We start from the raw sequence: 19,754 nt of genomic DNA, 5'->3' as shown, positions 1-19,754 counted from the left end.
GTGGAGTCCCCTTCTTTGGAGATTTTCAAGACCCGCCTGGATGCTCCTGAGTAACATGCTCTAGCTCTAGGCAATCCTGCTTCAGCAGGGGAGTTGGACTAGATGATCTCTATGGTCCCTTCCAACTCTAAAATTCAGTGAAATTCAGTGAACAAGCATGAGCTTTACAGGCATGACTGCTATGAGAGCAGATACTGAAGTTCTCATTTAATTTTCATTTAAAATATGGGCAGTTAAGGAAGTAGCCTGGAGTGTGAGCTTAGAGTATCTGCTTCTCCATGGTAACTGCTTCAGAGGAAGCTCAGCCTCAGCCTGTGCTGGACGTGAGGCAGCTTCCCTTTGTGACCGTCGGGTCAGCGGGCTTGGGTTTGGTGCTGGAGAGTGACGGTGGAGTCGCGCTCTCAGCCTGCAGTTCAGACCTTTGCTTCAACTGTAGGAACTGCTTGGGGCTCCCAAACCGTTTCTAAAAATGCTTTTTATGCTTTTCTGTAAATAATTGAGCTATATCTTCTTTCAGTGATGTATACTCCTCATGTAAACCATTTCTCTGATAGTATCATTCATACAAGAAAAGCAAATCGTTGTGTCTTTCATAGTAGATGCTTTTATGTGTTTGTCCACATGCTTGAGAATTAACTATCGCTGCTGGGTGTCAAAATATGTGAATGTGTTACATTATCTACTAGAGCAAGGCAAGTCTTCACCTTGTGTTCCGTGGCTTAGGTACGGTTCTTTAATCTCTTGCAGCAGAATAATCTGAGCAATCCTCCGACCCCCCCGGCCTCTCTGCCTCCCACACCACCCCCCGTGGCCTGCCAGAAGTTGGTCAATGGCTTCGCAACCACCGAGGAACTTGCTGGCAAGGCTGGTATGTTGGGAGGTCACGATGGTAAGACTAATACCTATTGTTTCCATAATTAATGAGCCCAGTTTGTGGCAAATTACAAAAGAGATAATTGGGATGCTTTTTAGTTGCTATAGTTGTTTTTATAAAAACAGAATGCCTGGCCTCTTTGAGCTTGTAATCATTATTATCCAGCTGAATTTTACACCAGTACAATGTAAAATGATAGCCTTTTCCCTTCCCCTTTGAAACCATGTTGAGAGCTAGAAGTGCTCTTAAGAGATGAAAATGAAAACCTTAAGATTGTTTTTTTAATGTCCAGTACAAATGACTGACCAGGTGAGAGAGCTCACAAGTGATCTCCCTGAAACGTATCCTCAGCAGGCTTTATATGGAGTCATTATGTATTTCCTGATTCTTATAATTTGGTCAATTAAAATTACTTTCTATTAAATACAGGTTTATACTGCCTTTTTGTAAGGACTGCTCAGTGATTAAAATCCTTTTTTCCAACCCCTTTTATTTTGTTGTTACAAAGCTGTTGATTTATTTATTTTTTTAAGTAAGTAAAGCAAAAATTCTCTCATGCTGGCAGAAGGCACACTCAAAAGCCTTTTGAGCCCTTTTTGTTCAAAATTGCAAGTTTTTATAAATATGGAGATAACTCATGAATGGTCAACATTTTTTGACCTACACGTGGATGAGAATGGTGTGTCCATCAGTGGAAGAGCTGTACAGATGTCTCATTGTGCTCTGCATTTCTCTTTGTAGTTACCAAAGCTCTGGGACCAAAGCAGTTCCAGTTGCCTTTCAGACCACAAGATGATTTATTAGCAAGAGCAATGGCTCAGGGCCCCAAAACTGTGGATGTTCCTGCTTCACTCCCAACACCACCTCACAACAACCAGGAGGAGTTAAGGTGAGTTGTCCTTGACATCTTCAAATACGTATTTGGAGTGGATTCTGTGATCTTCCCGTAGGAGATGAGACTGAAAGTGTGAAGAAACAAAACCCATAGTGCATAAGGAGAGCATAACGGGGTCGTTTGTCCTAGTTAACTCTCAGCATTCCACATGTGGGGAGCAGCATAGTGAAACAGGACTTCTGCCACTGCTGGACTTGAGATCACCTCACAACAACCAGGAGGAGTTAAGGTGAGTTGTCCTTGACATCTTCAAATACGTATTTGGAGTGGATTCTGTGATCTTCCCGTAGGAGATGAGACTGAAAGTGTGAAGAAACAAAACCCATAGTGCATAAGGAGAGCATAACGGGGTCGTTTGTCCTAGTTAACTCTCAGCATTCCACATGTGGGGAGCAGCATAGTGAAACAGGACTTCTGCCACTGCTGGACTTGAGATCCTGTTAGATTGTTAAGAATTCATTACCTTGCTCTATTAAAAGTGGAAGAAAACTGTATAAATGTCTATTTTTCCTGGAGCAACTTGATGCTGTTGTACCATGACAGCAGGTGACTGCTGTACCAGACAGCAGGACTGTGCCTGACCCAGCCTGGAAACTCCCCAGCTCTACTCAGATCCTGTTACCCTGTGGGAATCGTTCTCTGGAACATGTCTCCCTACAAGGATCTTCCTTTTTGTCTCCTTATCACTTGCTTAAACTAAATTTGGGTGGCTTTGAAAGTTCTCTGGAACATGTCTCCCTACAAGGATCCTCCTTATCACTTGCTTAAACTAAAGTTGGGTGATTTTGAAGACGACAGCAGGTGACTGCTGTACCAGACAGCAGGACTGTGCCTGACCCAGCCTGGAAACTCCCCAGCTCTACTCAGATCCTGTTACCCTGTGGGAATCGTTATTTGGAGTATGTCTCCCTACAAGGATCTTCCTTTTTGTCTCCTTATCACTTGCTTAAACTAAATTTGGGTGGCTTTGAAACACTGAAGCCTATGCACGGATGAGGAGGGACAGGCCGGTGAATACACTTAAATCAGAAAGTTTAAATATAAAATACTAATTTATAGATGAGGCCAGGGGGAACAGACAGTTTTATGATGGAGCCTGGGCTTTCTTAGTGCCTCTGGTTTTTTTATATATCTGTCCCAAGAAACCGCCATGTGCAGTGGAGTTTGAGATAGCTATTATGATGGAGCCTGGGCTTTCTTAGTGCCTGCGTTTTTCTTTATGTATCTGTCCCAAGAAACCACCATGTGCAGTGGAGTTTGAGATATCTAGAAGTAATGAGTTACCAGATAATTGCCTTCCATGACTAGTAGCAAGAAACACATTCGTCATGATTTGTAACTTTTGTTTTAGACTATTTCCAAAAGTTTTCCCAACCAGCTTTTTTGGGCTTTTGTTTCAGGGTTCAAGATCACTGTGAGGACAGGGACACTCCTGACAGCTTTGTTCCTTCTTCCTCTCCTGAAAGTGTGGTGGGAATGGAAATCAGTAGGTATCCGGACTTGTCAGTGGTAAAGGAGGAGAACCCTGAACCTGTCCCATCTCCCATCATTCCCATCCTGCCCAGCAGTACTGGAAAAGGTGAGACTGCAGCAGAGCAAGCAATTAGAACTGGCCTTTTTTTGTGTGTGTGTTCATGTGCATATGTGATTAACCCGGTATATTTTGTTTTATTTTCAGGTTCAGAAGCCAAAAGGAATTATATAAAATCAGAACCTGGTTCAGGAGCGTTACCTGGTTCTGGCTTCTTTGCCTCTCAGCTTGGACCATCCCAGAATGGTCCTAAATCTGGCCTTATATCTGTAGCAATTACTTTACATCCCACAGCTGCTGAGGTAAAAGAAATAAGTTTGTGTTACATATATAAAATACAACAGCAGTTAATATATTTGATATACAGTGAATCTGGAGGGGTTATAGCACAGTATAATAAAGCAGCTTTTGTAATCTTCTAATAATTTATATTACTGCTATCTTACTGCCCATCCGATGAAAACAAAGGTGTGTTTTTGTTATTGTTTTTAGAACATCAGTAGTGTTGTAGCAGCATTCTCCAACCTGCTCCACGTCAGGATTCCCAACAGTTACGAGGTCAGTAACGCCCCAGACGTCCCACCCTCCATGGCAGCCACCAGCAGCCACAGAGTGACCCCGTCCATGGAGTACAGGCAGCACTTGCTGCTCCAGGGTCCCCAGGCAGGATCCATGGGACCTGCCAGGATGGTGGGGCCTTACGGACTGAAACAACCCAACGTGCCCTTTCCTGCAAACAGCAATGGTGAGTAGCCAGTAATTCTTTTAATTCTTTTGAGTTTTCAGTACCAAAATTTTAACTGAGTCAGTATTAAGGCATTTCAGCCTCATAAATTCATGCTCTAGAATTAAACAATTGATTTTTGTTGTAAATATTCATGTGTAAATATACATGTGAACCTGCTCCTGACATTAACCATAAATTAATAGGTCTGATCCATTTCCAATTTCTGTTATGTTCTCTACGTTCCTGTCAGTGAGGTATTTCTGCCAGTAATTCCCAACATTTCTAGGTTTATTTGCCCCATCTGATTTTAAATCCATTACTCAGAAAGATTGTTCCTATGCCGGAAAACTTGACATAATTGTTTAAGCGTGTATCTTGTGTGGGTGTCTATTTTTGTCAGTTAGGTTGACGGTTGGACAAGATGATCTTTAAAGTCCCTTCCAACCTAGAAGATTCTGTGATTCTGATTCTGTATTCCTATGTTGGTTTCCTTATTCATTTCTTATACAAGAATGTATTTTTGCCTTGCTGTTTGCACAGTTGGTTTTAGTCTAAATTAAACAATTTCCCCGTCAGGACATAGTTTAAAGCTGGACTTCCATGCCCTGTCCAGGAGGATGCTGCTTCTCTAGCCTGCTGAAGAATACTGTGGCTTCTCATAAATTTGGTTTAACATGATACAGCTTCTAAGAGCCTTACCTATTTCCTAGGTATAGCTGGCTATAAGGATCACAGTCAGAACGTGGCAGAAGGCTCAGCGCTGAGACCTCGATGGTGCTCTCATTGCAAAGTTGTGGTTCTCGGCAGTGGTGTGAGGAAGTCCTTCAAAGACCTGCCTTTCCTCAAACAGGTACTGCAGCCGGAGCGTGGCTCCTGCCTCGTGGTCACTGGGCAAGTGAAGGCACAACAGGGACCACAGCTTGTCATGTCAACTGACACCACTTGGAGTTCCTCTGTGGTCTCCCCTCTATGTGTCCTGTTTCAGGACCATATTTCTGACCAATAAGAAATCTCAAAGTTGGTACTTCTTTAAAATGAGTTTTAGAAAATGCCAGCAAATGTGGCAGCCTCCTGAACTCTGCTACTAACCTCCTCCCAGGGACCTTAGCTCAAACTGAGTGTTAGAAGACCAAGGAAACTGAAACTCTTCTTGAGCAGGAATCAGTCTCGGTGTTTGGTATTTTAGGTTGTTCCTTGTGTAAAGGGTACCCCAGGCTGCTGCTTAGGCCAGACACAAACACAGAGTATTTGCTCTGGCAACTCATTACAAAAGTACCATTGAATCATAGAATCATTCAGAATCATGGATTCATTGCTCTTCGTTTGAATGAGACTGAGGTAATGATGCCACAAAGGTGTATAGTCAAAATTTATAATCAGAAGTAATTGGTTCCTGTAGTCAGAGAAGCACTGAATTCCCAGTAATGTTTTGCAGATGGATCAGTAGATAAAACAGCGTGAGCTGTCTCTGATTAGGCTGAAATGAGACGTTCTTCTGCCATCTAAAGATAAGACAAAATGGGTTTTACTTTGCAAGTACGGAGCAGATGGGTGCATGGGATAGAATGCTTTATTTTGATTGTTAAACTTCTGTTAAAGGCAAGAAATGCTGAAGAACAAGGTTGTAGGTGGTGGTAGCGTTAGATCTGTCAATTAATCAAGTATTTATATCACAGTATCGCTCATTATTTCACAAATGTTCTACAAATAAATAGTTTCTGGCCAGATTGAAAGACTTGTTTCATTACACTTCTTATGTAAAGAGTGCTATCAAACTGCACATCTGATAATCTTCCGGATTTGATTCCCAGGATTCCCAGGAAGGCTCTGATAAAATGAAGGACATCGTATTCTGCAGCAACAACTGCTTCGTTCTTTATTCAGCAGCTGTGCAAGCCAAAAACTCCGAGAACAAAGTAAGTATCAACTGCTGGGAGACCCCGGTGACCAGAAATGGTCATGGCTATTTTTTGAACACAAATGATGGGGGGGAGAGGAGGGAGTTTGCACTTTGTTTTAAAAGTTTATAAATGAATTTTTGGAGATTCTGACCCAGCAGCATGAAGTAAAATTCCCATTTGCAGAAGTTTCTGTCTGAGGGAGGTGCATGGCAGAACAGCAGCCGCCTTCGCTCTCCTCACAGGCTCTCAAGATGGGATCTCAAAAACGTCATTTAACTGCTCTGGGCTTTTATGAAGTTATAGGTACATCTTTAAGGGCTACTTCCTGCTTTGGGTCTGGGCTTATACAGTATATACTGCAGCACAGGGCATAGATAAAACTATTTGAGTACTGCTTTTAACTAGCTTTAAAAGCTTTAACTGCTTTTTCTTGTTCAAATATTCCTTTTTTCCCCTAAACCAGTGGACAGATTGGGCCACGTGCTTTAAGCTTTGCCTAATTAATGTTTCCTCATAGTCCTATATTTACTTTAGAACAGGCAGCCTTCCTTCAAATGCATCCTACTTATTTTTTTCAGAAGTAAAAAAAAATTTAAAAAAAAAAAAAAAGCCTGGAAAAGAAGAAAAATATGTTTACATCCACATCCTTTTAGTGTCCCAAGTAGCTCATTTTCACAAGTACTTAAACAGGTTAACATTTCTGCACAAGTGCATCAGCATGTACATAATTAAGTTAATTAAATGTCATGTTCAGTCTCTTGATCCTTTCATTTACTCTTTCAAGATTAATCATACAAGCCACATTAAGCACTTTTAAATCTAAACTTCCTTTGTTGTTCTTGTTTTCTCTCCTTTTTTTTCTTTTTAACAAATCTCTGCAGGTTTAATTCTTGTTTACTGGGAGTGAATAGTTAAGTCCTCAAGGTGTGTGACTAATCGGGAGCCCTGCAGGAATTTCCTCCTCACTTATTTCCAGGAAAAATATGTGGCATTAATCCCAAATCTTCCCCTTCTACCAAATAACAAGATTCTTACTCTTTAAAGTAATTCGGTGACCCATATTTTAAGATTACTTTGTGTTGCAATAAAACTTTCTAAAAATACCTAAGACCTAGATCCGTTGGTTGGCTCGGCTGGGGCAATTGATTCCTTTTTCGTTCAAAAACTGGACAAAGGATTATTTGTGTTTCCTCTCCTGTATTAATGGGCACCATGTTCTAGGTTGTTTGGGAGAACTTCTGTGCTCTGTGTCCCACCACAGGCCGTGGTAACACACACCAGGGTAATTTCCATCTTTCTCTGTCTCTGTATCATGACTTTCTGAGCAGACTCTTCAGTTCTGACCTGACTGTTTTCACGAGACATTTAATGGTTGTTGGTTTGGGATTTCTTTTTAAAGAGTTTTCTGTTGATTTTTCAGGAATCAGTTCCATCTTTGCCACAGTCGCCGATGAAGGACAGGCCGCCTAAAGCATTCCATCAGTACAGCAACAACATCTCCACGCTGGACGTCCACTGCCTGCCTCAGCTGCAGGAGAAGGTTTCTCCTCCCTCGTCGCCCCCCATCATGTTCCCCCCGGCGTTTGAAGCAGCCAAGGTGGAGGCGAAGCCGGATGAGCTGAAGGTAACGGTGAAGCTGAAGCCCAGGTTGAAAGCAATACACGGTGGTCTCGATGACTGTCGGCCTCCGAGTAAGAAATGGAAAGGTATGAAATGGAAGAAGTGGAGCATTCAGATTGTGATTCCTAAAGGATCGTTCAAACCTCCTTGTGAAGAAGAAATAGATGAATTCCTTAAAAAACTGGGCACGACCCTTAAACCAGATCCTGTGCCTAAAGACTACAGGAAATGTTGCTTCTGTCACGAGGAAGGGGATGGATTAACCGATGGACCAGCAAGGCTTCTTAACCTGGATTTAGACCTTTGGGTCCATTTGAACTGTGCTCTTTGGTCTACAGAAGTCTACGAGACACAAGCTGGTGCCTTAATAAACGTGGAACTAGCACTGCGCAGAGGCTTGCAAATGAAATGCATGTTTTGTCACAAAATGGGTGCCACCAGCGGTTGTCACAGGTTAAGGTGCACCAATATTTATCACTTTACCTGTGCCATTAAAGCACAATGCATGTTTTTTAAAGACAAGACCATGCTTTGCCCCATGCACAAACCAAAGGGAACTCATGAGCAAGAGCTTAGTTACTTTGCGGTCTTCAGGAGGGTCTACGTCCAGCGGGACGAGGTGCGGCAGATCGCCAGCATCGTTCAGCGCGGGGAGCGGGACCACACCTTCCGTGTGGGCAGCCTCATTTTCCACGCCGTTGGCCAACTGCTGCCACAGCAGATGCAGGCCTTCCACTCCTCCAAAGCCCTCTTCCCCGTGGGGTACGAGGCCAGCCGGTTGTACTGGAGCATGAGATACGCAAACAGGCGCTGTCGCTATCTCTGCTCCATCGAGGAGAAGGACGGGCTCCCCTTGTTTGTCATCAAGGTTGTGGAGCAGGGCCATGAAGATCTGGTCCTTACTGACACGACACCAAAAGGTAAGTTTTGTGAACTAAGGCTGTGACTTTTGCGGGTCTACTATTTGTTTTGTTACTACTGATGCTCATCAGACATGATGGATGTTTCAAATAACGCGTTGCAGACACTGTTTTAACGGAACGCTTCTGGTGAGCTCCCAGGGCTCATTTGTAATACCACACTGTGCAGACTGAGGACACCTTTGAAGAACTTGTATAAGCTGCAAACAAGACGACTTGTTACAAGTTCACAGAGGACAGAGGAGACCCGAGACTGAGTGTTCAAAATGAATTCTAACCATAGGAATGTCAGCTGAGGTGTCCTTTCACGACAAGGGACTTTGTTTAAATGCAGTGTCATTGCTCCATTGCTCTCAAACCAGCGGGGCTGGAGTGAGTAAGCAGTGAACAGCCAGCTGAGCTGACCCCCTTGTTGTCAGGGCAGGTGACGTTGTCCCTGGCAGGGTGATGGAGAGCACGTACACAAGACCGTGTGTGGGCAGGGTCTCAGGAACGTGGCACGTGACCGTGCGCGTGTCCCCTGGGGCTCTGGGTCCTTTCCCCTTGTGCTGTGGCTGCTGCTGAGCTCGGCCTCGCGCCACCCGACCCGACCCGACCTGCAGGATTGTCTGCTCACAGCCCAGAGCCGGCTGGAGTCAATCAATGCACATAGAATGTATAGTTTATTTTCAGAAAGTTCTAGTCCGTGCAGGTTTTCTCAGGAGAATCTGTGTTCCTGTTGTCAGAGGGTGACAGTTTCCCTGCTGCAAATACAAAATGCTTCCTGCCCAGGAATCCAGGGAGCAGTAGAAACGTGGTGTGTGTTTGGGGTCTGTTCAGGACAAAACAGCAACTCATCAAACGATTCTGCTGTTGGTGTACACAGCCAAGGACAAAATGCTCTTTCAGTGTTGGTTTCTGGTTCCTGATATCCTTGGGCATTAGTTTTAAAAGCAGTACAATAGACTTTTATTTTTTTTGATCACTGTAATTCTTTCCCATATGGCTGTGTAGGTGTGTGGGATAAAATCTTGGAGCCCGTTGCTTCTGTTAGAAAAGAGTCAGAAATGCTCCAGCTGTTTCCCAGCTATTTGAAGGGTGAAGACCTCTTTGGTTTGACAGTCTCTGCCGTGGCCAGGATTGCCGAATCGGTGAGTCCCCGCCACCCCGCGCCGTGCTGGAGCCCCCAGGTTATGGGTATCTCACTTACACGTGGGAAGGGGAACAGGAAGCAGTGTGGAACAGTAAATGTTTTGTTACACGTGATTAACGTATAATTACTTGGATTTTTTTTTTGTCTTTTCTCTGTTTTGTTGCAGCTGCCAGGGGTTGAGGCCTGTGAGAACTACACTTTCCGCTATGGCCGAAACCCCTTAATGGAACTCCCTCTTGCCATCAACCCCACGGGCTGTGCCCGTGCCGAGCCTAAAATGAGTACCCATGTCAAGAGGTTTGTGTTAAGGTATTTTGTTTTAATTTCACATAGTACAGCCCAGGGTTTATAGGCTGCTTAGGGTTATTTGTGCTTTCGTCTGCTGCTTACAAACCCTGTCGTCTTTGGCTGTGTATGTGCATGCCCCGATGGCAGGAGTTGCTGTGTCGTCTCTGCTAGCTGGCTTTACGTGTCTGTACGTCCCCAAGAATTTTTTTAAATGGGTTTTGTGGCTCTTTTTTCGGAGAAATCTTCAGTTTGTCTTGTATTCTTTCCTGTTATATGCCCAACTCCTACAGGCCTCACACCTTGAATAGCACCAGCACATCCAAGTCCTTTCAGAGCACAGTGACGGGGGAGCTGAACGCGCCCTACAGCAAGCAGTTCGTCCATTCCAAGTCCTCCCAGTACCGCAAGATGAAAACGGAGTGGAAGTCCAACGTGTACCTCGCTCGCTCCCGCATCCAGGTCGGTGCTCGTGCTGGGAAATGGACATTAAAAAAAATGACCCACACTCTTATTTATATTTTTATATAAAAGTTGTATTTTTTTAATAAATTTTACATTTTTGATCTAGATATTTATATCAATTTTATATTAAAAAATTAAAACTGAAGCTATTGGAAACGTCTTTCAAGTCTTGTCCCGAAATTGGCAATCTTTACAGGGCAAATCACTTCCGTAGATTTACCTTAACTAAAATTTCTAATTATTGTAGATATCTTAAAAATGCATCCATTACAGTCATCTGGGATAAAGGTTCCTTTGAGGCTTGGGTGTTTGTTTTTTTTAACATATTTCTCAAAAGCTGAGTAAAACTGAAAGATACAGGTACACAGTGGGGGTACGACACGCTCAGCCCAAGCTGAGTAAAGCGCTCTGAGGTTTGCAGGAGGAGCTCAGGACCTGTTTGCATTTGTAAGCAATGGGTTGCTTTGTGTAATTGTGTTGGTGCTTTTCTCCACAGCCTGTTCTGCAAAAGCCTGGCCATTGATCCCGCCGTGTGCGAGCGCGGTTGTTGTTTGTTTTGGGTTGGAGTTACCGTGTGGCTGGGTCCCCACGGGGTGTCTGGGCTCTCCTAAGGCCCAATTCATTTTCCAGTGAATTTTCAGTCTGTGCAGAGTCAGGGGTCGGAGCTGGGGGAGCAGCTCGCCCTCTTGCCCGGGGAAAAGCCCAGGATGTTTTCTTCATCTTAAAAATGTAACGTTGAGCTGGGATCTGCACCGGGGCTGTCACAGCACCAGTTATCTCTCAGTGACCTGGCTGGGTGGTTCTGGCTGGGTGGTTCACTGTTCACCTGAATTCCTGCAGGGGGGTTGGGGCAGGGTGAGGGACGTCCTGTAAGTGTCCAGTCCTTACATCACAGCCTACTTTTATTTTATTTTTTTTTTTGTAGGGCCTGGGCTTATATGCTGCTAGAGACATTGAAAAGCACACTATGGTCATTGAATATATCGGAACGATTATCCGGAATGAGGTGGCAAACAGGAAGGAGAAGCTTTATGAGTCTCAGGTACGGGTGGTGGTTGGTTGGTCACTGTTCCTTCCCCCTTCCAAACGTTCCTACACACCAGGGCTGTCCTTCTGCTGGGCGAATTTGGGTCCCCCCATTCCTGGTTCCTGCTGGGCTATCAATGCAATAGGCTAAAAACACATCCAGAGGAGTCTGCAGTGTTTCATACCCAAGGATCAGAGTATTTAAACGTTTAATAAATCTCCAGCGCTGTGGCCGGGCAGGTGGCACGTACCCTCTGTCCTGGAGGATGGAGACAGAGCTCGGGCAGGGATGTTGGGAGCCCCATTTTAATGAGGACTTCTTGAAATTCAAGCAACTTCCTTTGTGTCACTCAGCAGTAACAGTCAGTACGTATTTGTGAGGCCCTACAGAAGCTCTTAGGGGAGTATTAATTGTGCAGGGATCCGTGTTTCCCTCCGGAGTCAGGGTGGGTTGGGGCAGGGTGGGTGCCTCAGGAGCTGGTGGGACAGTGTGTGCTCCTGAAGGTGGGACACCCTGGGGAACCCCGCGCTGCTGCTTCGCTTCCATCAGCCACGGTCACGTCAGATCTATGAGTCTCTCTTCAATTGTGTTTTCCAGAACCGCGGCGTGTACATGTTCCGCATTGACAATGACCACGTCATCGATGCCACCCTGACGGGAGGCCCTGCAAGGTGGGTGGCTCTGCAGGGATCTCCCACCTCCCCCTGGGCCCTCGGCCGCCCTCCCTGCCCCGAGGCTTTGTCAGGGACACAACTTTGTGGTTTTCTCAATGCTTTTTTCTTCTCTGAGCTGATGCATTCAGTCTTTGGACCACTCCACTGAAATAACGGCGTGTTTTTCATTAGCTTTGCTCATCTTTGAGTATGTTTCGTGGCAGCTTTGAAGAAAGAGTAGAATTTTTTTTAACGCTTGATTTTTTGACATTTTCTAGGTAAAGAAACAATGCTCTGTGGGGAGTCAGTGCGCCCTGAAGCTGAGGTCATCCTAAGGTTTGGTGAAGATGTGCCTCAAGGGATGCATTTTCTTAACAGGTTGCCTTGTCCAAACTCTGTTTCCGCAGGTACATCAACCATTCGTGTGCCCCGAACTGCGTGGCTGAGGTGGTGACTTTTGAGAGAGGACACAAAATTATCATTAGCTCCAGCAGGAGAATCCAGAAGGGGGAGGAGGTAAGGTCATCTCCTTGGGGTTTAATTGCCTCTTGCTGCTTGCATTCGTTTCTAGATCCTCACGTGATTGCTGTGGTCAGGAGCACAACTTGTTTGTGCCGGGGTGGGGGAGAGGGACCTTTCCCCTCCCATCTTCCCTCTTCAGTGGTGCCGGTTCCTCACAGGGCACCCTCTGGTGTGTTCCTGATCACAGAATCATAGAATCATCTCAGTTGGAAGGGATCTTTCAGATCAAGTCCAACCATCAACCTAGCACTGACAAACCCACCACTGTCCCATGGCCCTCAGCACCACATCTGCATGGCTTTTAAACGCCTCCAGGGATGGTGATTCCACCACTTCCCTGGACAACCCGGTCCAACACTTGACAGCCCTTCCAGTGAAGAAATTGTTCCTAATCTCCAATCTGACCCTCCCCTGGTGCAACAAGAGGCCATTTCCTCTTGCCCTGTTCCTTGGGAGAAGAGACCGACCCCCCCTGGCTCCACCCTCCTTTCAGGGAGCTGTAGAGAGCAATAAGGTCTCCCCTCAGCCTCCTTTTCTCCAGGCTGAACACCCCCAGCTCCCTCAGCCTCTCCTCACAAGGCTCCTCACAGACCCCTCACCAGCTCCACTGCCCTTCTCTGGACCCGCTCCAGCCCCTCAATGTCCCTCCTGTAGTGAGGGGCCCAAAACCGGGCACAGCCCTCGAGGTGGGGCCTCACCAGTGGGATTTTGCTCTTTGACCTGTAGGACCAAGCCCTGGTAAATCCCAGATGTTCCATAACTGTTCTCCTGCCTCTGATTTGTAACTTTTTTTATAGACTATTTCCAAAAGTTTTCCCAACCAGCTTTTTTGGGCTTTTGTTTCAGGGTTCAAGATCACTGTGAGGACAGGGACACTCCTGACAGCTTTGTTCCTTCTTCCTCTCCTGAAAGTGTGGTGGGAATGGAAATCAGTAGGTATCCGGACTTGTCAGTGGTAAAGGAGGAGAACCCTGAACCTGTCCCATCTCCCATCATTCCCATCCTGCCCAGCAGTACTGGAAAAGGTGAGACTGCAGCAGAGCAAGCAATTAGAACTGGCCTTTTTTTGTGTGTGTGTTCATGTGCATATGTGATTAACCCGGTATATTTTGTTTTATTTTCAGGTTCAGAAGCCAAAAGGAATTATATAAAATCAGAACCTGGTTCAGGAGCGTTACCTGGTTCTGGCTTCTTTGCCTCTCAGCTTGGACCATCCCAGAATGGTCCTAAATCTGGCCTTATATCTGTAGCAATTACTTTACATCCCACAGCTGCTGAGGTAAAAGAAATAAGTTTGTGTTACATATATAAAATACAACAGCAGTTAATATATTTGATATACAGTGAATCTGGAGGGGTTATAGCACAGTATAATAAAGCAGCTTTTGTAATCTTCTAATAATTTATATTACTGCTATCTTACTGCCCATCCGATGAAAACAAAGGTGTGTTTTTGTTATTGTTTTTAGAACATCAGTAGTGTTGTAGCAGCATTCTCCAACCTGCTCCACGTCAGGATTCCCAACAGTTACGAGGTCAGTAACGCCCCAGACGTCCCACCCTCCATGGCAGCCACCAGCAGCCACAGAGTGACCCCGTCCATGGAGTACAGGCAGCACTTGCTGCTCCAGGGTCCCCAGGCAGGATCCATGGGACCTGCCAGGATGGTGGGGCCTTACGGACTGAAACAACCCAACGTGCCCTTTCCTGCAAACAGCAATGGTGAGTAGCCAGTAATTCTTTTAATTCTTTTGAGTTTTCAGTACCAAAATTTTAACTGAGTCAGTATTAAGGCATTTCAGCCTCATAAATTCATGCTCTAGAATTAAACAATTGATTTTTGTTGTAAATATTCATGTGTAAATATACATGTGAACCTGCTCCTGACATTAACCATAAATTAATAGGTCTGATCCATTTCCAATTTCTGTTATGTTCTCTACGTTCCTGTCAGTGAGGTATTTCTGCCAGTAATTCCCAACATTTCTAGGTTTATTTGCCCCATCTGATTTTAAATCCATTACTCAGAAAGATTGTTCCTATGCCGGAAAACTTGACATAATTGTTTAAGCGTGTATCTTGTGTGGGTGTCTATTTTTGTCAGTTAGGTTGACGGTTGGACAAGATGATCTTTAAAGTCCCTTCCAACCTAGAAGATTCTGTGATTCTGATTCTGTATTCCTATGTTGGTTTCCTTATTCATTTCTTATACAAGAATGTATTTTTGCCTTGCTGTTTGCACAGTTGGTTTTAGTCTAAATTAAACAATTTCCCCGTCAGGACATAGTTTAAAGCTGGACTTCCATGCCCTGTCCAGGAGGATGCTGCTTCTCTAGCCTGCTGAAGAATACTGTGGCTTCTCATAAATTTGTTTTAACATGATACAGCTTCTAAGAGCCTTACCTATTTCCTAGGTATAGCTGGCTATAAGGATCACAGTCAGAACGTGGCAGAAGGCTCAGCGCTGAGACCTCGATGGTGCTCTCATTGCAAAGTTGTGGTTCTCGGCAGTGGTGTGAGGAAGTCCTTCAAAGACCTGCCTTTCCTCAAACAGGTACTGCAGCCGGAGCGGGGCTCCTGTCTGGTGGGCACTGGGCAAGTGAAGGCACAACAGGGACCACAGCTTGTCATGTCAACTGACACCACTTGGAGTTCCTCTGTGGTCTCCCCTCTATGTGTCCTGTTTCAGGACCATATTTCTGACCAATAAGAAATCTCAAAGTTGGTACTTCTTTAAAATGAGTTTTAGAAAATGCCAGCAAATGTGGCAGCCTCCTGAACTCTGCTACTAACCTCCTCCCAGGGACCTTAGCTCAAACTGAGTGTTAGAAGACCAAGGAAACTGAAACTCTTCTTGAGCAGGAATCAGTCTCGGTGTTTGGTATTTTAGGTTGTTCCTTGTGTAAAGGGTACCCCAGGCTGCTGCTTAGGCCAGACACAAACACAGAGTATTTGCTCTGGCAACTCATTACAAAAGTACCATTGAATCATAGAATCATTCAGAATCATGGATTCATTGCTCTTCGTTTGAATGAGACTGAGGTAATGATGCCACAAAGGTGTATAGTCAAAATTTATAATCAGAAGTAATTGGTTCCTGTAGTCAGAGAAGCACTGAATTCCCAGTAATGTTTTGCAGATGGATCAGTAGATAAAACAGCGTGAGCTGTCTCTGATTAGGCTGAAATGAGACGTTCTTCTGCCATCTAAAGATAAGACAAAATGGGTTTTACTTTGCAAGTACGGAGCAGATGGGTGCATGGGATAGAATGCTTTATTTTGATTGTTAAACTTCTGTTAAAGGCAAGAAATGCTGAAGAACAAGGTTGTAGGTGGTGGTAGCGTTAGATCTGTCAATTAATCAAGTATTTATATCACGGTATCGCTCATTATTTCACAAATGTTCTACAAATAAATAGTTTCTGGCCAGATTGAAAGACTTGTTTCATTACACTTCTTATGTAAAGAGTGCTATCAAACTGCACATCTGATAATCTTCCGGATTTGATTCCCAGGATTCCCAGGAAGGCTCTGATAAAATGAAGGACATCGTATTCTGCAGCAACAACTGCTTCGTTCTTTATTCAGCAGCTGTGCAAGCCAAAAACTCCGAGAACAAAGTAAGTATCAACTGCTGGGAGACCCCGGTGACCAGAAATGGTCATGGCTATTTTTTGAACACAAATGATGGGGGGGAGAGGAGGGAGTTTGCACTTTGTTTTAAAAGTTTATAAATGAATTTTTGGAGATTCTGACCCAGCAGCATGAAGTAAAATTCCCATTTGCAGAAGTTTCTGTCTGAGGGAGGTGCGTGGCAGAACAGCAGCCGCCTGCGCTCTCCTCACAGGCTCTCAAGATGGGATCTCAAAAACGTCATTTAACTGCTCTGGGCTTTTATGAAGTTATAGGTACATCTTTAAGGGCTACTTCCTGCTTTGGGTCTGGGCTTATACAGTATATACTGCAGCACAGGGCATAGATAAAACTATTTGAGTACTGCTTTTAACTAGCTTTAAAAGCTTTAACTGCTTTTTCTTGTTCAAATATTCCTTTTTTCCCCTAAACCAGTGGACAGATTGGGCCACGTGCTTTAAGCTTTGCCTAATTAATGTTTCCTCATAGTCCTATATTTACTTTAGAACAGGCAGCCTTCCTTCAAATGCATCCTACTTATTTTTTTCAGAAGTAAAAAAAAATTTAAAAAAAAAAAAAAGCCTGGAAAAGAAGAAAAATATGTTTACATCCACATCCTTTTAGTGTCCCAAGTAGCTCATTTTCACAAGTACTTAAACAGGTTAACATTTCTGCACAAGTGCATCAGCATGTACATAATTAAGTTAATTAAATGTCATGTTCAGTCTCTTGATCCTTTCATTTACTCTTTCAAGATTAATCATACAAGCCACATTAAGCACTTTTAAATCTAAACTTCCTTTGTTGTTCTTGTTTTCTCTCCTTTTTTTTCTTTTTAACAAATCTCTGCAGGTTTAATTCTTGTTTACTGGGAGTGAATAGTTAAGTCCTCAAGGTGTGTGACTAATCGGGAGCCCTGCAGGAATTTCCTCCTCACTTATTTCCAGGAAAAATATGTGGCATTAATCCCAAATCTTCCCCTTCTACCAAATAACAAGATTCTTACTCTTTAAAGTAATTCGGTGACCCATATTTTAAGATTACTTTGTGTTGCAATAAAACTTTCTAAAAATACCTAAGACCTAGATCCGTTGGTTGGCTCGGCTGGGGCAATTGATTCCTTTTTCGTTCAAAAACTGGACAAAGGATTATTTGTGTTTCCTCTCCTGTATTAATGGGCACCGTGTTCTAGGTTGTTTGGGAGAACTTCTGTGCTCTGTGTCCCACCACAGGCCGTGGTAACACACACCAGGGTAATTTCCATCTTTCTCTGTCTCTGTATCATGACTTTCTGAGCAGACTCTTCAGTTCTGACCTGACTGTTTTCACGAGACATTTAATGGTTGTTGGTTTGGGATTTCTTTTTAAAGAGTTTTCTGTTGATTTTTCAGGAATCAGTTCCATCTTTGCCACAGTCGCCGATGAAGGACAGGCCGCCTAAAGCATTCCATCAGTACAGCAACAACATCTCCACGCTGGACGTCCACTGCCTGCCTCAGCTGCAGGAGAAGGTTTCTCCTCCCTCGTCGCCCCCCATCATGTTCCCCCCGGCGTTTGAAGCAGCCAAGGTGGAGGCGAAGCCGGATGAGCTGAAGGTAACGGTGAAGCTGAAGCCCAGGTTGAAAGCAATACACGGTGGTCTCGATGACTGTCGGCCTCCGAGTAAGAAATGGAAAGGTATGAAATGGAAGAAGTGGAGCATTCAGATTGTGATTCCTAAAGGATCGTTCAAACCTCCTTGTGAAGAAGAAATAGATGAATTCCTTAAAAAACTGGGCACGACCCTTAAACCAGATCCTGTGCCTAAAGACTACAGGAAATGTTGCTTCTGTCACGAGGAAGGGGATGGATTAACCGATGGACCAGCAAGGCTTCTTAACCTGGATTTAGACCTTTGGGTCCATTTGAACTGTGCTCTTTGGTCTACAGAAGTCTACGAGACACAAGCTGGTGCCTTAATAAACGTGGAACTAGCACTGCGAAGAGGCTTGCAAATGAAATGCATGTTTTGTCACAAAATGGGTGCCACCAGCGGTTGTCACAGGTTAAGGTGCACCAATATTTATCACTTTACCTGTGCCATTAAAGCACAATGCATGTTTTTTAAAGACAAGACCATGCTTTGCCCCATGCACAAACCAAAGGGAACTCATGAGCAAGAGCTTAGTTACTTTGCGGTCTTCAGGAGGGTCTACGTCCAGCGGGACGAGGTGCGGCAGATCGCCAGCATCGTTCAGCGCGGGGAGCGGGACCACACCTTCCGTGTGGGCAGCCTCATTTTCCACGCCGTTGGCCAACTGCTGCCACAGCAGATGCAGGCCTTCCACTCCTCCAAAGCCCTCTTCCCCGTGGGGTACGAGGCCAGCCGGTTGTACTGGAGCATGAGATACGCAAACAGGCGCTGTCGCTATCTCTGCTCCATCGAGGAGAAGGACGGGCTCCCCTTGTTTGTCATCAAGGTTGTGGAGCAGGGCCATGAAGATCTGGTCCTTACTGACACGACACCAAAAGGTAAGTTTTGTGAACTAAGGCTGTGACTTTTGCGGGTCTACTATTTGTTTTGTTACTACTGATGCTCATCAGACATGATGGATGTTTCAAATAACGCGTTGCAGACACTGTTTTAACGGAACGCTTCTGGTGAGCTCCCAGGGCTCATTTGTAATATCACACTGTGCAGACTGAGGACACCTTTGAAGAACTTGTGTAAGCTGCAAACAAAACGACTTGTTACAAGTTCCCAGAGGAGACCTGAGACTGAGTGTTCAAAATGAATTCTAACCATAGGAATGTCAGCTGAGGTGTCCTTTCACGACAAGGGACTTTGTTTAAATGCAGTGTCATTGCTCCATTGCTCTCAAACCAGCGGGGCTGGAGTGAGTAAGCAGTGAACAGCCAGCTGAGCTGACCCCCTTGTTGTCAGGGCAGGTGACGTTGTCCCTGGCAGGGTGATGGAGAGCACGTACACAAGACCGTGTGTGGGCAGGGTCTCAGGAACGTGGCACGTGACCGTGCGTGTGTCCCCTGGGGCTCTGGGTCCTTTCCCCTTGTGCTGTGGCTGCTGCTGAGCTCGGCCTCGCGCCACCCGACCCGACCCGACCTGCAGGATTGTCTGCTCACAGCCCAGAGCCGGCTGGAGGCAATCAATGCACATAGAATGTATAGTTTATTTTCAGAAAGTTCTAGTCCGTGCAGGTTTTCTCAGGAGAATCTGTGTTCCTGTTGTCAGAGGGTGACAGTTTCCCTGCTGCAAATACAAAATGCTTCCTGCCCAGGAATCCAGGGAGCAGTAGAAACATGGTGTGTGTTTGGGGTCTGTTCAGGACAAAACAGCAACTCATCAAACGATTCTGCTGCTGGTGTACACAGCCAAGGACAAAATGCTCTTTCAGTGTTGGTTCTGGTTCCTGATATCCTTGGGCATTAGTTTTAAAACCAGTACAATAGACTTTTATTTTTTTTGATCACTGTAATTCTTTCCCATATGGCTGTGTAGGTGTGTGGGATAAAATCTTGGAGCCCGTTGCTTCTGTTAGAAAAGAGTCAGAAATGCTCCAGCTGTTTCCCAG

General features: G+C 44.8%; 1 protein-coding gene across 15 annotated transcripts in view; it reads left to right on the top strand.

Annotated features, from left to right (window-relative positions):
* KMT2C (lysine (K)-specific methyltransferase 2C) overlaps positions 1-19,754 on the top strand; it is a 216,066-nt gene that overhangs the window by 190,382 nt on the left and 5,930 nt on the right. For 10 of the 15 annotated variants that reach the window (XM_014944923.1, XM_014944922.1, XM_014944919.1 and 7 more), the window contains 14 exons: positions 748-889; positions 1,616-1,763; positions 3,170-3,348; positions 3,448-3,602; positions 3,793-4,045; positions 4,738-4,877; positions 5,839-5,943; positions 7,349-8,468; positions 9,462-9,598; positions 9,767-9,909; positions 10,179-10,347; positions 11,276-11,392; positions 11,975-12,048; positions 12,438-13,025. In XM_014944923.1, coding sequence (XP_014800409.1) covers positions 748-889; positions 1,616-1,763; positions 3,170-3,348; positions 3,448-3,602; positions 3,793-4,045; positions 4,738-4,877; positions 5,839-5,943; positions 7,349-8,468; positions 9,462-9,598; positions 9,767-9,909; positions 10,179-10,347; positions 11,276-11,392; positions 11,975-12,048; positions 12,438-12,747 — 3,192 coding nt within the window. In that variant the 3' untranslated portion in view covers positions 12,748-13,025. Of the gene's footprint in view, positions 1-747; positions 890-1,615; positions 1,764-3,169; positions 3,349-3,447; positions 3,603-3,792; positions 4,046-4,737; positions 4,878-5,838; positions 5,944-7,348; positions 8,469-9,461; positions 9,599-9,766; positions 9,910-10,178; positions 10,348-11,275; positions 11,393-11,974; positions 12,049-12,437; positions 13,026-19,754 lie in introns of those variants that run through there. The other 5 variants (XM_014944925.1, XM_014944914.1, XM_014944910.1 and 2 more) reach the window with 5 other exon arrangements.

The sequence above is a fragment of the Calidris pugnax genome, unplaced genomic scaffold (genome assembly GCF_001431845.1).
Source record: "Calidris pugnax isolate Ruff unplaced genomic scaffold, ASM143184v1 scaffold54, whole genome shotgun sequence".
Lineage (NCBI taxonomy): Eukaryota > Metazoa > Chordata > Aves > Charadriiformes > Scolopacidae > Calidris > Calidris pugnax.
Note: the sequence above shows the minus strand (reverse complement) of the source record. Positions and strands in the feature narration are given on the sequence as shown.